Consider the following 17,260-nt stretch of genomic DNA (forward strand, 5'->3'; position numbering starts at 1 on the left):
TGTTGCGGATCAATATTGATCCATATATAATGCGCACCAGATTATAAGGCTCATAGTCAGCTTTTGAAAAAAATTGAAGGCTTTTAGGTGCGCCTTAGTGTGGAAAATACGGTAATTTACACATTGTTTCAAATGGAAAAAGTTGATTTGCTGTGGTGACTCCTCACTGGAAAAGCCCAAAGAGTGGTAGCAGTAGTAGTTGGTTCATGATAAAAAATTAGCATCAGGGTGCCACCCTACTACAAGAGATTTTTCATGCTAAGCTAATGCCCGCCTAGCCAGAAGATGCTACCAGGCCCAAACTATATTTGTCATGTTCTGCTGTTGGCCTGCTTGTTGGTAGCCCGCCATATCAGGAATACAATCTCTCCCTCAATTGACCCTCACCAGTTTGCTTATAGAGAAAACAGGTCCACTGATGATGCTATTGCCATTGCTCTTCATACAGCACTGAGCCACCTGGAACACCCTGGGAACTACGTGAGGATGCTCTTCATTGACTATAGCTCAGCCTTCAACACCATAAAACCGGACATTCTGACTGACAAACTCTCCCACCTTGGACTATCCTCTTCAATCTGCTGCTGGATAAAGAACTTCTTGACCAACCGACCACAGACTGTTAGACTTGGTCCCCACCTCTCTTCCTCCATTACACTAAGCACTGGCTCCCCTCAAGGCTGTGTACTGAGTCCTCTTCTGTACTCCCTGTACACATACGACTGTACACCGACCCACCAGTCTAACGCCATCATCAAATTCGCTGACGACACCACTGTGGTCGGACTCATCTCAGGAGGGGATGAGTCGGCTTACAGAGATGAGGTCAACAATTTGTCTTCGTGGTGCTCGGTGAACAATCTCACACTGAACACCACGAAAACTAAAGAAATAATCCTGGACTTTCGCAAACACGGCACAGATCTGGCCCCACTCCTCATAAATGGAGTATGTGTAGACAGGGTCCAGTCCTTTAAATTCCTGGGGGTCCACGTCACGGACAAGCTCTCATGGTCTACAAACATCACGGCAGTGGTGAAGAAGGCTCAGAAACGACTCCATTTCCTCAGGGTACTTAGGAAGAACAACTTGGGCACCAATCTTCTGATAACCTTCTATAGAACCACTGTAGAGAGCATCCTGGCGTACTGCATCACAGTGTGGTACGCTGGAAGCACGGCGGCTGACAAAAAGGCCATGCAGAAAGTGATTAACACTGCCCAGAGGATTGTCGGCTGCTCTCTGCCCTCACTGGAAGACATTGCCAGCCCTCGTTACCTCAGCAGAGCCAGGAACATCATAGGGGACCCTTACCACCCTGGTCACAATCTGTTCCAGCTGCTGCCCTCTGGCAGACGCTATAGGTCCCACAAAGCACGGACAAATAGGCTTAAGGACAGTTTTTTCCCCACATCCATCAGAAATCTAAACTCGCGCTAACATAACACACATTCCCTTCTGCGGTAATATGAACAGATGTTTGGGTGGTGATCTGCCTCCTACTAGCTGACTGAAGTAAGGTAAGTGGAAGACAGTGAGAGGTAAGCGAGAGGTAAGCGACCTGTATCCACAACAGCGGAATGACAAATTACAAGTCCGTAACTTACACTTATTTAGGTCTTTTGCCGAGTAAACGTAGCTTATGGAGAAGCACCATCAATTTCGTCACATGCAGTTTCTGCGTGTGATGACAAGTAGGCTTTTGTATTGTGATAATGACGACAGGGCCTATGTCCGATTATTATTATTATTATTATTATTATTATTATTACAACGCCCAGGTGTGTGGCGGTAGGTGGAGCTCCCTGCATCGGAAGTGCGTTCCAGCTCAATAAATACAGTTTAAAGAAAGGCCAACTAAGAGATGTGTGCCGAGATTGCCTTACTAGATGCCGTTGTTAATTGTTGACTTACCTTGCTAGTTGCACGTTGGTCTTGAGTGTTTGCCAAACAGTGGTTTGTATCCTCTGCTTAGTGTAGGTATTGCACCCCTTGTTCATTATCTCAGTTATCCTTGGGTTTTATTAGACCGCCCTTGACTTTTGTCATGGACCCTTCTAGTTACTTTGTTTGCATGTTCACGTTTTTGGGAGTGTTTTGAGTGGTTTGCTTTGTGGTCTAAACCTACTTAATTTAATTTTTGAAGTCACAAACAAGGACATTACATTCACACCGTTGGACAAATTAACATCAGTTCATGTCGTGTATTTCATTAAAAATACATACATACATTACCGCTAAATGTTAAGATGACGTCATCTAATTCTTCCATGGCTTTACATTGTGCGCTGCAAGGTTAAACAATACGTACAGTGGGGCAAATAAGTATTTAGTCAACCACCAATTGTGCAGGTTTTCCTATTTGAAAAGATTAGAGAGGCCTGTAATTGTCAACATGGGTAAACCTCAACCATGAGAGACAGAATGTGGAAAAAAACAACCAGAAAATCAGTGTCTGATTTTTAAAGAATTTATTTGCAAATCATGGTGGAAAATAAGTATTTGGTCAATACCAAAAGTTCATCTCAATACTTTGTTATGTACCCTTTGTTGGCAATAACGGAGGCCCAACGTTTTCTGTAACTCTTCACAAGCTTTTCACACGCTGTTGCTGGTATTTTGGCCCATTCCTCCATGCAGATCTCCTCTTGAGCAGTGATGTTTTGGGGCTGTCGTTGGGCAACACAGACTTTCTACTCCCTCCACAGATTTTCTATGGTGTTGAGTTCTGGAGACTGACTAAGCCACTCCAGGACCTTGAAATGCTTCTTACGAAACCACTCCTTTGTTGCCTGGCTGTGTGTTTGGGATCATTATCATGCTGAAAGACCCAGCCACGTCTCATATTCAATGTCCTTGCTGATGGAAGGAGTTTTTCACGCAAAATCTCTCGATACATGGCCCCATTCATTCATTCCTTTACACAGATCAGCCATCCTGGTCCCTTTGCAGAAAAACAGCACCAAAGCATGATGTTTCAACCCCCATGCTTCACAGTGGGTGTGGTGTTCTTCGGATGCAATTCAGTATTCTTTCTCCTCCAAACATGAGAGCCTGTGTTTCTACCAAAAAGTTCAATTGTGGTTTCATCTGACCATAACACATTCTCCCAGTTCTCTTCTGGATCATCCAAATGCTCTCTAGCGAACCGCAGACGGGCCTGGATGTGTACTGACTTCAGCAGGGAGACACGTCTGGCAGTGCAGGATTTGAGTCCCTGGCGACGCATTGTGTTACTGATAGTAGCCTTTTTTACTGTGGTCCCAGCTCTCTGTAGGTCATTCACTAGCTCCCCCCGTGTGGTTCTGGGATTTTTGCTCACCGTTCTTGTTATCATTTTGAATCCACGGGGTGAGATCTTGCGTAGAGCCCCAGATCAAGGGAGATTATCAGTGGTCTTGTATGTCTTCCATTTTCTAATAATTGCTCCCACAGTTGATTTCTTTACACCAAGCGTTTTACCTATTGCAGATTCAGTCTTCCCAGCCTGGTGCAGGTCTACAGTTTTGTCTCTGGTGTCCTTTGACAGCTCTTTGGTCTTGGCCATAGTGAAGTTAGGAGTGTGAGGGACTGAGGTTGTGGACAGGTGTCTTTTATACCTATAGTGTTAAAACCAGTGGCAGTCCGTGAATTTTCTCATATCACCTTCAACGAATCAATCCAACCCTCAAAAACTATTTTATGGCTATAAAACCTTGCATGTGCGGTCTTTTGGTCGCCCGGACCGCGACAACGGGTGACCAAAAGACCGGCGACCAAAAGACCAACGACCAAAAAAACGGCGACAAAACAAGGTAAAACAACACGGTCTACGCATCAATAAAAGCCAACAATGGCCATGAGCAGTTTCACTGAGCCAACTTGTGAGTGTATGAGTTTGTATGTACATGCGTTGTCCCTTTAAGAAGCTACGTCAGTCAGGGTCTTAACAAGTTCTCCAACAAAAAACAATAAAAGTCCGGGAAATTTGGAGCTTTTCTTTAGCCTAATAATTACTAGGGCACTAAGTATGACTAAATAGTAATTCGTAGTTTGTATTTAGGGAATTTGAGCAACAATTTAAATGGTAATTATCAATAACCTTCCGGGCGACCAAAAGAACGGCGACCAATCGACCGTGTACCAAAACCTCGACTGCAGCTACAGCTGCGACACATAAAAAATAATCAATAAATCAATGCACAAAAATGGGGTAAAATCCACTTCCTAGCAGCATTTAATGATTAAATACGAAAACTGGAGCTTTTCAGACATTACAACCGGGCCAGGGGTGATTTTCCCGGGAAAAGACAGCGATGAACGTCAATGGCGTACCGGCAAACATTGCCCGAAAATGGGGTAAAATCCACTTCCTAGCAGCATTTAGTGATTAAATACAAACAGTGGAGCTTTTCAGATATCAGAACTTGGCCCACAATTGAAATATTATTTAGGAATATAGCCATATTTTACTCCCGAAAAATCATTTTTAACTGTACACAATATCCATCCTCCTTTCTTCCTTCTTTTATATCGCCATCGAAGCTAATGCTGAAAGTCAAGTCTGTCCTGTCGTATTTCTGGCATAGTCCGTCTTGAAAATGGCTTTAAATCAACACAACAATATATTTGCTTGTGCAGCCCGCTCCAAATACAGTTTGATAGCTCTGGCTAATGACTAGCCTCATAGTTGGTGAAAGCGATGACATATCCCTCCGCCTGCAACAAGGCAATGACGTATCCCTACACCCGCGACAATACATTGTGGTGTTTACAACTCGAAATCTGATTGGTTAAAGCAACAGTCTTATCGACGCTTGTTTAAAGCGGCAGAGCCCGCAGAACTGATCGTGAAGGCTTTGAGGCAGATTTCTGACCCTGGCAACAAATAATGGCTGAAATGCGATTGGTTAAATGCTTCAATATGAAAACACACATCTGGAAGCAGTGCACCAGGGGGAAAGGAAGCTAACAGACAATTTGGAATTATTTAAGTATTGATGGACAAAATATAATATATGATTCAGATATTTCTTAGGCCACCAGAGAAGACCTCAAATTTTTCATGTATCTGGGGCATACACACAAGCTCCCTGAGCAAACTGAGGACTACTGTGAGCAACATCAGATATGCACCTTTTATTTTCAAATAAGTAATTTGGTCCACTTAAAAAAAAAAGACAAAAATCTGAAAAATGGGATGTACAAATGCTATACAGTATGTGAGAGTCCTGCTTTGGCCATGGGAAGAGTCCTGCTTTGGCCTGGCTGAGGGTCCAGTTCTGGAAGATATGAGACATATACAACTTTCAGACATAACATTTTGGTCACATTAAAACATTCACATTTTGCACAATGACTTGTGCTGTAGCTTGTGATGCAGTGCAAATTCCTGTAACACTTTGTCTGTAAAATATCCAATTACACAGTTTTTCTTGGCATTTCTACTACCCATAAATGATGTAATAGTAACAACATTTAATGATTAATATCCGTAAAGACAAAATTTTAATAAACGTCACTAGAATATGCACAAATCTGACTTAAATTTTACCTTATTTTTCACGTCTGTCCTTCTCACTTCTCCAATGGTTGTACACTTTGTCAAGGTTGATGGCTTTGTCTGCTTCTTGCTTGGACTTTATGCGCATCAGCTGATCCAAATGTGTCACTTCAAGACGATTTCTGGATTTTGTTTTGATATGATTCATTAAACTAAATCCTCTTTCACAGTTATACACGAAAGATATGCAAAAAAAAAAATGCCATGGCCACCTGGCTTGGTCGCATCACGAAATTTTGACCGCATCACGGGCGAATTATTCGATCGAAATTTCCCCCGTAAGACGAGCATTTTGTATGATGAGCGGTCGTATGACGAGGTACCACTGTATACGACTAGCATTTTGTGTACTGATATGTCTGTGCTCTCATCTACTATCAGGGTATGCCAGGGTGCATTTTTAATACTGCACATAGTCTCATTCTGCACTATCTCATTGATTGAGCTCACAAATTCGAAGGCATAGTTTTTGCTTCGCCAGCTTTCTGGTATACTCACATACTTTGCCATGTGATCGTGGATTTCTTGAACTGACATTGATGCATTCATTTTGATGGCAAGTAAAATATTGTCAATGAGAACTTTAACTTGTTCACGGTCCGATTTTGTTTTGTGTGACAGCTCGTTCCTTTTCCCTCGGTCTTTTGCGCTCTCCCGCAATAATGTACCAATCCCCTGTCCCATCTTGAGTCTTCGTAAAATTTCGACAGCTTTTAAATGACTTTTATGCTGAATGTGACGCCTGAGATAGTCCAGCTTCCATTCAATCCACATTTTTCCATCTGAAAACTCACTTGCAACTTTGGCATCGTTGCATATTTTGCAGAGTAGACCTTTCTCACTTGAAAAAGAAAAAAATATCACCCAATTTCACCGCTTTTTCTTCTATTGTCGCATGCTCCGACAACCATTCCATCTTAAAAGAAGTGCATTTCTTTTTTACTGTGGCTTGGCAAGTGGATGTGTCGCTGCCTGTTCGTTTCGCCATGATACGGCGTTTGTATTAGTATCTATTAATCTGCTAGCTAACTTGCACGGCGCATATGGGCAGGGTCCAGACGCACGCCCTGTCAATGCCGTGATTGGCTTCGTACCGTAAGTGAACCGTATCGTATCATTGGCTGGACACTGTCACTCACTGAGTGAGAAACAAAAAAAAACAATATTATTGTGCGAATTAATTAGACTAAGTCTAATATTAGATATTAATTAATATGTTATGTTGGTGTTGTTTGTGCGCTGGATAGATTTTCTTGTACGCAGAGAGCACGAGAGTACTGCGCAATTGCGCACACGCGCAGCTTAGAGGGAACATTGCTTGAAGGCCCTGACGGCCCGCCACTGGTTAAAACAGATGCTATTAATACAGGTAACAAGTGGAGACCTCATTAAACCTCTTTGGAAGTTAGACCTCTTTGACAGCTAGAAATTTTGCTTGTTTGTAGGTGATCAAATACTTATTTTCCACTTTTTTTCACATTCTGTCTCATGGTTGAGGTTTACCCATGTTGACAATTACAGGCCTCTAATCTTTTCAAGTAGGAGAACTTGCACAATTGGTGGTTGACTAAATACTTATTGCCCCACTGTATACAGTCGTACCTCTACTTGCGAAATTAATTGGTTCCAGAATTTCATTTATAAGTACAGCAGTACTTTATATGTAAATTCTCTTAATTCGTTCCACGGTCCTCACAAAACTACCAACTAAACCCTTTACAATTGATCCAAGTGTCCCAATTTTGTAGGAAAGATGTGAGAAACACAAAAATGTGAGAAACTTAAATTATTTAATAAGCCATTAAAATAAATAAAATGCTATATCTATTCGTGTTGAAGTGCAGGTGCACAAGTCTCAGGAAGCTAACGTTAAGCAACAGAGGCAGAGCACACGAACACATGAACACACATTTAATAAACATAAAATTAAGAATTCAAAACAATATTACATTGAACTTTGAATCTTTTTCATTAACGTTTTATGATTTCTTTGGCATTTTATTTATTGCCACTTCTTACCTGTTTGGATTTAAGTTCCACTTCAGCATAAATAAATAACGATCTCAAGACAATTGCCTATGACGACTTTTAAAAATGTTTCTAAAATGCACAAGACAAACGCTGTCAAAGTGGGTTATCGCACGACTCGTGAACAGTTTTTCAGGACGAAATTTCTCCACCCTTTTTTTCTTATTTATGCAGTTGGAATGTGGCTGCTTCCTCCTCAGGTGCCTTCTCGTTGAATTAGTCATGTATTTCCGAGTGTTCCATTAACTCCTATTCCGTTAGGAGTTCGTTTTGGAGCCCTCGACCAACTCGTCAATGTCCTCCTTACTGACCACCAGCACCTGCCCCCTAAACACAATTTCATACCTGTCAACCTTGGCCAATTGCTCTCCTTATTAATGAATGCAATTCCCGTTATTAAGCGATAATGAACCGTACAAATGCAACGCGGCACATATTTACTCACAGAAGGCGCACTTAAAAGTTTAAAAATTTTCCCCAGTATGGACGTAGTGCCCAATCAGTCGGTGCGACCTTTGTATGCACTAAATTCAAGATTCTGTAGATGTCACTGTATGACGCAGACAGCTTGACTTTCTGGGTACATTGCTTGCACTTTATGTATATAGAGAAAAGGCAGATGTGTGAAAGAGGAATGCGCATGCGCATATCATGGTTAAAGCATGACAATATTAGCAGTTGACGGTGACATTTTCATCTGCTACCAGTGAGTGAGATGATCCGGATTAGAGCTGAAATGAGTAAAGCGAGATTGGTTTTACAAAAAAACTTACTTTCCCAAAAAATTCCATACAAAAGTTGTCATACGGCATAGACGATATGAAATGATTAAAAAACGGATAAAATACGGGAATAACGTATAAGTTGACAGGTATGCAATTTCGCCCATGGCAGGCTGCGGTTCAATTTGAGGCTCGAATACGAGTCCGTCGAAGGCACTCGGCCACAGCTTCCTCCAAGCATAAGTTCAAGCACATAACGACGAATGATGGTCAAAGGGACATAAGAGAATCTTGAAACAGAGAGCTGTTGTTGGGAGACAGCTGATGAGAGCACAGTAGTGTAGTGTAGTAGAGTGTAGTGAAATTGTTAATGCCGGAAGCAATGCATCCACGACAATTTCAAAATAAAATAATGGGTACAGGAAATGTGTTGACGTTTTCGTAACTTGGATCTTGTTTTCATATCTTGAGGGAGTCATTTCTATCTCAAAAGGTTTTCTTAAAATAGAGGCATTCGTAAGTAGATGTATGACTATGATCAAACACTGATAGAAGTCAATGTGTATGTGAATTCAAAAAAAACATTTCGTACAATTTTAACTTTTTAATTATTGATATAATAATAATTAAATACCGATTTGGCCCTGAAATTAGACTGAAAAAGGGTTGGTCGTCTTGCATTCGGGGTCTAGACATTATACCTGTTCACAACGCCAGATATCTTTAAAGTGAATGCTGAACACTTTGATGATTAATGCAGTTATTGCAATGTTGTTGTTTTATCATAGTAGATAGGTTAATTTACATTTCATAAACCCAAAGGCATTTATTTGAGTTGAATGCTTTTTTTTGTCATTATACAAGTATAATGAGATTTAAAGCTTCACCTCAAAGTGCACAAATAATAACAACAAATAGATAATAAATAAGTAATAATAAATAAATTAGTAGTCAACACAACAAACAAACAAATAGAAAAATAATTGATAAATAATAATAATGAATAATCAATAAATAAGTAGTGAACAAAATAAATAAGCACGACTGTGATCCTTCACTTCGTGGCTTCAACTTTCGCACCTTCACTACATCGGCTCTCCCCTCTTTGTCTTCCGCTTGCCACTAAAAAAATGGTGGAAGACAGATGACTGTCACTCAACTGAGGGGAAAAAATGGCGGGCTGCAGGCGGTGGCCGTCATTTTTATCCGAAAATAGAGAAATGCGAGCCCCGTGTGATCTTACGGCGTGGGACTTGTTTGAAAATAAAACTTGCTCGGCGAATTGAACCGCAGAGCAACAGCGAAGGGGGATTTTTGTGTGTGTATTTTTGGGGGGAAATGCGAACCCCAGGCGACGTTACAGTGGATGGCATCGGCCTTGTCCAAAAATAGAACACTTTGGCAGGACGTCGAGGTGGAGCAATGTGCAAATTGAGATTCCATTTAAGTCCGGGCAGTGGGCCGACGTCATTGCACTTATCCGAAAATAGAGCTCCCTGGACAGATAATTGACAGTTGGATGGCATGCACGCAGCGTTGGCTGGCGATCCAATGGCACATGCCCGCGGCGTCTGTCCGCAATCCGGCGCCCCATGCCTGCGGTGTCGGCGGCGAGTGAGGTCTGTCCCGCGACCGGGCTCCGGCCGCAAGAGGCAGTGATACATTTTTTTGGAAGAGCTTAACTGAAAATACCAGGCTTCACACGAATTGCATGTGTGGGGATGCTGCTGGCTGGCTTTATGGAAAAGCCAGCCATAATCTATAAGTTCAACCGTCCTCATGATTTAAAAAAACAAGAACAAAACCTGTTTTGACTGATTCGTTTATAAGAGTCAATGGCGTTTTTTAGCTGGTTTTGTTACATGACATGTTGCGATCCCACGCTTAGTCAGGCGTGTACAGTAATCCCTCAATTATCGCGGATAACGTAGACCACACATGGCCACATGAAGATAAAATGAACTTAATACAACTAAGAACAAAGTCTTGCTTCCTGTATACTAGAAGAGCAATCGAAAAGCCTGGACCACAAAAGCCTTCACTAACTGTTTCATTCAAGACTTGAAGCTGTATCTCACTGAAAGATGGCTCCCCTTCAAGGACTTGGACTATTAACCTTTTTTTAATTTGGGGATTTATATCGAGCAAAGAGGAACTATTTTCTCTGAGTACAGTATTTAAAGTATTTAATTTTTTATTTATATACACAATGTTTAGATATTAAGGCATTACAGTCTTTTCATATTCTTCTAGCTGTAATTTTTAATAAATACACTAATCCCTCATTTTTTTGCGGCTAATGTAGACCAGCCATGGCCGCAATAATCAATAAAACGCGAAGTAGGATCACCTCTATTATTACTACATACCATACTACCGTATTTTCACACCTATAAAACGCTCTGCCCTAAAGGGGCCTAAAGTTGCGAGTGTATTTTCAGTTTTTTGTCAATACATAGGGCGCTTTGTTTTAAAGGACGCACTGCTATGGTTGTGCTAGCATGACACAAAGCATAGCACATAGCAGGCATGCTAGTGTGTGTTTTTTCAAAGGGCAAAAGGAGCAAAACTGAGTTTGATTTTGTTTTATTGACGTAATGTATAATCGCGAAAAATATAAGCCAAAGTATTCAAACATCTACAAATCTTTCAAAGTCCTCGTCTTTTGTATCCGACAGAGTTGACCAACAATGCTGGGTTCCATAACATTCTCGTGGTCAGCGTGTTCGTCGTGGGGTTTCGTAATAGTGATTCCAGCTTTGACGAAAGCTCAAACTAGAGTGCTCGCCGGCACTTTCGCCCAGGCATCGACATCGACGTAACTCGTGCGACGCTGCCTTCCTGTCTTTGTATGGAACCTCTATGTTGGCGGCCATCCGACATTCATCACTCCCAAGATGTTCGCAAAGCTGTTCCTCCTCACTGTTAAATTGTGGTCGATCCATGCCTTCAGTCCATTTTCCAAGCGTTCACACCCGCATTCTGTTGTCATTCATGTCAGGCATTTCCTTTGTATACGTCTAAAGTGCTGTTTCTTTGACTATTGAGTGTTTTTGAGGGTTAAAAGCGCTACGAGCACACGGAAGTCTAATGCCTTGCAAGTACAATTATCAAGAAGTATATTTGTTAAATATTCCAGTTAAAGGCAAATGAAAAGACTAATATATTGGATTGGATTGGATAACTTTATTCATCCCGTATTCGGGAAATTTTGTTGTCACAGTAGCAAGAGGGTGAGGATGCAGGAATAGGAAAGGCATTTTAGAGGGAATATTTATATATATATATATATATATAATCTAGAAATAAATGTAAATACTTTAAGTACTGTTCTCACAGTGAAAATAGTTTGCACCTCGGAAGATGCAAACTTCGGGCGGTGAACAACAGCACCTGCGCACCGGTTGCCAAGGAAAGCGGCAGCGCTTCAGGGAGAAGAATGGTCGCTGCAATGTGCACCACGGCAACCTGGGCGTAGAGACCAGCTGCTACACCTTGGACCTCTTTGCCTCAGGAGAATTTTTTTTTGCAGCATGCATATCGCCACAATACGCTTCCATCTCCAGAGGAGAAGTGCGTTCAATTCCTGTGGCTCCATTTTAACTGCCCGTCGGAGCCCATTAACATTAAAATAGTTCCTACCAGCTGAATTATGTACAAGACAATGCCACAGTGTAGAATCCTTTATGCTGCAATTGCGTGCTACGTCTTTAGCAGATCAAGGAATGTCAATATTTTAGGAGGCATTTTCAACGGTGACTCAAAAATAGGCAAAATTCACTCTCAACCAAAGAGGAAATGGCAAGGCGCAATGCATATCGGCACTGTATACACTAATCGTGACCGGATGATTCGGCAAAAGACGTTTGGCCGACGGACAGGTCGCCGAATGGACGTTTCGCCGAACGAACGTTTCGCCGAACGGCCGTTCGGCCGAATAAACATTTGGCCGAACAGACGTTTCGCCGAAACGGGATTCGCGCTCGCCCCGCCCCCGGATCGTGTGTGTACATGTTTTTCAACCTCGACGCGCGGGCCATATACGGCCCGTTACAGATAACATTCATTTAGGAATAACAAGGGCATGTACTGCCCCCCGCTGGATATATTTCTAAATACAAGTACGTACTACACTACAATGTGCTGACAAAACAAATTCACTGAACACTGCTCACCATCAAATCCGTCAGGCAAAGAGTACCATCCTGTGGATGCAAGTTTAATAATGGGTCATTTGGGAGTAAATAAACATGGTTCAAATGAATTAGTCAAGAGCCAGTACAATGATAATCATTTTACTTGCTTTTTAATATTAAACACATTATCAATAAGCTGCCATTCAAAAAATATTTTATTAAAAAGAGACAAAGCAAATTCACAGATGGTGTTTTTATTAAAGCAGTAAAAAACGTACACATTTTGTACAAAAATTACAAATACAATACAAACTACAAAAATTACAAATACAATACAAACTGTACAAAAATTACAAATACAATACAAACTTACAAATTATGTACATGAATTCACAGATGGCAGTGGCAGTTTTTATTAAAACAGTAAAACTTACAAATTAAGCGCAATGGCTTCTAGCTACTGTAGTTTGTTTGGAAATCGATCCAGGTTTTCATAGTCATCCGTGAGCTTTTTTAACCGTTCATTAACAGCTGCTTATGACTTTTTGGTCTGTCTGGGCATAATACCGCCATAAGCCTGTTGTATTCATATTTCCCAATCACTTTGCTCTAATTTGAGTTTGCTTATCAGACGAGATAAATTTGGATGGACAACTGACACTACATTGAAATGCGCGGTGCCAACCTTCAACAGAATTATTAGTGCGTGGTATTCCCAGCAAGGTCTTTTCTCTAACATTCCATAAGGGGATAGCAAAACATGGACCGCATCGCCGTCGCCTTCCCCTTGGCTCACGTAGCAACCCGGATGTCCGGTGTAAACATCCAATCGAAACATCCCCACTTTTATTTGTTTTATATTTTTTATTTTATCCTTGCGTTTAAAGTAGTAGCCATTTGCCATATTTTAGGAAATATATATTCAAAATGATTTGCTGAGAACCTTAATTCAAAGATTAATCGCAACGTTTTCTATGCTGGTGTAAATTTGAGTAGGATTTCTGGATTTACAATTTCATTGTAGTAGTACTTACTGTTACTAGTACTTTATTTTCTCTATTTCTTCTGTCACGTACTGTTCTGCGCTATCTCCAAATGGCTACTATAAACACAAGGATAAAATATAAAATATAAAAAATTGGCAGCACATTGCAGTACATGCCCTTGTTATTCCTAAATGAATGTCATCTGTAACGGGCCGTATATGGCCCGCGGGCCGAGGTTGAAAAACATGTACACATACGATCCGGGAGGCGGGGCGAGCGCGCGAATCCCGTTCTGGCGAAACGTCCATCCGGCGATCTGTCCGTCAGCCAAACATCCGTCGGCGAAATGTCTTTCGGCGAATCATCCGAGTATCTTCACTAATACCTTGACATAAGAGTTCCCCGGCATGCGAGCAATTTGAGATACGAGTGAAATTTCGAGCAAATATTTACCTTGAGATACGAGACAAATTTTGATATACGAGTGAAATTTCGAGCAAATATTTACCTTGAGATACAAAATTTTGATATACGAGCATTCGAGCCAGCCGCGAGAACCTGCTTATGAGAACATCATTTCGCCGCAACTCCCTCGTGTAACTGTCTGCACTGGGTGGCGCGTTGCATTTTTCCAGTGTTTTTCCCCCCGTCAGTCAGTGGAGAATGGCTTATGGCTTAGTATACTATTTCCCGTTGGCAAGTGGTCGTGCGTTATCCTATTGTGAGGACATTTGTGTGCATCATTTTCTGAATATTTTGAAGGGAAGACAAAAGCAAACAACCCTCCATAGGTTCCTTTTAAAAACTGTAGCTGAAAGTCAGGGTGGAGGCGGGGCAAATAGAGCCAACCGAGAAGAAATTCATAAAAATTAAAAACATAATTAGAATTACTGTATTTACTTGCATATAAGCCGCTTTTGTCAGACAAAAAATGATGACTGAATCGAGGGTACGGCTTAAATGCGCATCGCAACACGACGTGCACGAAACTGCAAGTTGACGACGATGACACGATGTCACGACGTCACGACAAAATGACGCAAGACAATGCGGGCGATTATTTCAAAACAAAGAAAAGATGAACAGATAAAACGCTAAACATAATGTATTTTGACATCTATGAATATAATTCAAGGAAAAAATAAACCCTATCTTGCATGAAATGTGAAAAAACTCTCGTTCCCGTCACCGCTCGCTCGGGGCACCGCCATCTTACTGTAGTTAAACGTGCTCAGACTGGCCAGACGTGAGTACCGTATTTTCTCGATTATAACACGCAGATTTTTGCTATATAATTAATTCCAATAGATGGGGTGCGTGTTATAATCAATAACTAAAATAAATTACAAATTTTCGATCGAAAAAAGCATTGTGAAACTCACTTTGACGCACGGACATTGTGCAATTTCCAACTTTGAATTCAAAATACACACATATTAAAGATCGTCAAGCCTCACAAACATCACAATCCTGCATTAATAAGCTGGAAAGTAGAATGGCGATAGAGACAAATGGTCAACGCCAATACTTTTCCTGTAACAGCATAAAAACACCATGAACTTACCGTCAGTAGTGCAAAATGGAAGCGTCCATTTTGTATTGCATTCCAGCTCGCTGATTGGCTGATTTTCGGAGCCTGCCGCGCTCGGTACGATTATAAATTTTCGGTTTTACGTCATCTCGTAAAGCCGATCGAAAATCGGAAAGCCGAGACCACCACTGCCCCCCTCTAGCCTCGTACTCGTCTCAGTTCACCCTCTCTCAGTTCAGTTTTGGACATTGTACAAGCAACATGGCATCAAAACGAGCAAGTTATACCGCAGCGTTCAAAAGAAAAGTCATCAAAGTGGCAGAGGAATTGGGCAACAGAGAAGCTGGAAGAAAATTCGATATTAGTGAAGCTAACATCCGTGGTTGGAGGAAGAAGAAAGACTCATTATTGAAAGAAAAAGCAACAGCAAAAGCATCAGGACATGGAAGAAAAGCAATGTTCCCAGAGTTAGAGAAAGAACTTCTTAAAACGATTGCTGAGATCAAATGACCAACTCGTCAGCAAGCCGTCCAGAAGATTGATACCGATCCTGATTATTTGATTCAGGTGTGTTGGTGGAGGGAGACATGGAAAACAGACCGGATAGCGGCTCTCGAGGACCGGAGTTGGCCACCCCTGGATTAGATGGTCATTTTTATCAAACAAATAAAAGTATTAGTATACTTTTAGTTAGACAGTATTTAGATCGTTTCAACAGTATTTAGACTCTAAATACTGTTGAAACGATCTAAATATCTAATATCAAAATATCAATAAGAGCACTCATTTAACACATCAATAAGAGCACTCATTTAACACATCGGCTGCTGCCATTGACTGTCATAGGCGTCCAATGAACCTTCATTCTCTCTGGGAGAACTTGCAATGTTGAAATACTTTAGATTAGATGGTCATTTTTATCAAACATCAAAATATCAATAAGAGCACTCATTTAACACATCGGCTGCTGCCATTGACTGACATAGGCATCCAATGAACCTTCATTCTCTTTGGGAGAACTTGCAATGTTGAAATACTTTAGATTAGATGGTCATTTTTATCAAACAAATAAAAGTATTAGTATACTTTTAGTTAGACAGTATTTAGATCGTTTCAACAGTATCAAACAAATACAAGTATTAGTATACTTTTAGTTAGACAGTATTTAGATCGTTTCAACAGTTTTTAGAGTCTAAATACTGTTGAAAAGATTTAAATACTGTTGAAACGATCTAAATATCTAATATCAAAATATCAATAAGAGCACTCATTTAACACATCAATAAGAGCACTCATTTAACACATCGGCTGCTGCCATTGACTGTCATAGCCGTCCAATGAACCTTCATTCTTTCTGGGAGAAATAAGAGCACTCATTTAACACATCAGCTGCTGCCATCGACTGTCATTTTAGCTCCAGTATTTGTATTTCATCACTAAGTGCTGATTTTACCGCATTTTAGTGCATTTTTGGCACTTTTGCGAATGGTCGCATATCGTCGCATTTGGTCGCACCGACTTTTATCGCTGTCTTTCCCCCGGGAAAATCACCCCCAGAGCCCGGTAGTCATGTCTGAAAAGCTCCGGTATTTGTATTTCATCAATATGTGCGTGTTTTAGTGAAATGTAGGCCCTTTCGCAAATGGTCGTCGCATTTGGTCGCGCCGAGGTTTATAGCTGTCTTTCCTCCGGGAAAATCACCCCCAATTAATGTCTGAAAAGCTCCAGTATTTGTATTTAATCATTAAATGCTGTTTTAAAAACTATTACTCCGCTTTTGGAACACTTTTCTGGGCATTCTTAACCATTTTTCTACCTTAAGAGAGATTCTCCCATTCATTCTCCCAGAGAGAATGAAGGTTCATTGGACGCCTATGACAGTCAATGGCAGCGGCCGATGTGTCAAATGAGTGCTCTTATTGATGTGTTAAATGAGTGCTCTTATTGATATTTTTAAATTAGATATTTAGATTGTTTCAACAGTATTTAGATCGTTTCAACAGTATTTAGAGTCTAAATACTGTTGAAACGATCTAAATACTGTCTAACTAAAAGTATACTAATACTTTTATTTGTTTGATAAAAATGACCATCTAATCTAAAGTATTTCAACATTGCAAGTTCTCCAGAGAGAATGAAGGTTCATTGGACTGTTTCAATAAAAACACCATCTGCTATTTAATAAATTGACAGTAGATGGCAGTAGCCGATCAGGCGACCAAAAGACGACCCAAAGACCGGCGACAAAAAAGACCGGCGACCCAAAAGACGACGACCAAACTTCCGGGCGACCTAAAGACCGCGACCAAAAGACC

The 17,260-nt window shown here is 40.9% G+C and overlaps 1 protein-coding gene across 6 annotated transcripts in view; it reads left to right on the forward strand.

The window, feature by feature from the left end:
• The window catches only part of phf12b (PHD finger protein 12b), a 90,354-nt gene that overhangs the window by 62,383 nt on the left and 10,711 nt on the right, over positions 1-17,260 (forward strand). For 4 of the 6 annotated variants that reach the window (XM_077610594.1, XM_077610597.1, XM_077610595.1 and 1 more), the window contains one exon: positions 449-12,189. The exons of the other annotated variants lie outside the window; for them this stretch is intronic. In XM_077610594.1, the coding sequence (XP_077466720.1) occupies positions 449-1,440 (992 nt within the window). In that variant the 3' untranslated portion in view covers positions 1,441-12,189. Of the gene's footprint in view, positions 1-448; positions 12,190-17,260 lie in introns of those variants that run through there. 6 annotated transcript variants of the gene reach the window in all.

This window comes from Stigmatopora argus, chromosome 10 (genome assembly GCF_051989625.1).
Source record: "Stigmatopora argus isolate UIUO_Sarg chromosome 10, RoL_Sarg_1.0, whole genome shotgun sequence".
NCBI classification, from domain to species: Eukaryota; Metazoa; Chordata; class Actinopteri; order Syngnathiformes; family Syngnathidae; genus Stigmatopora; species Stigmatopora argus.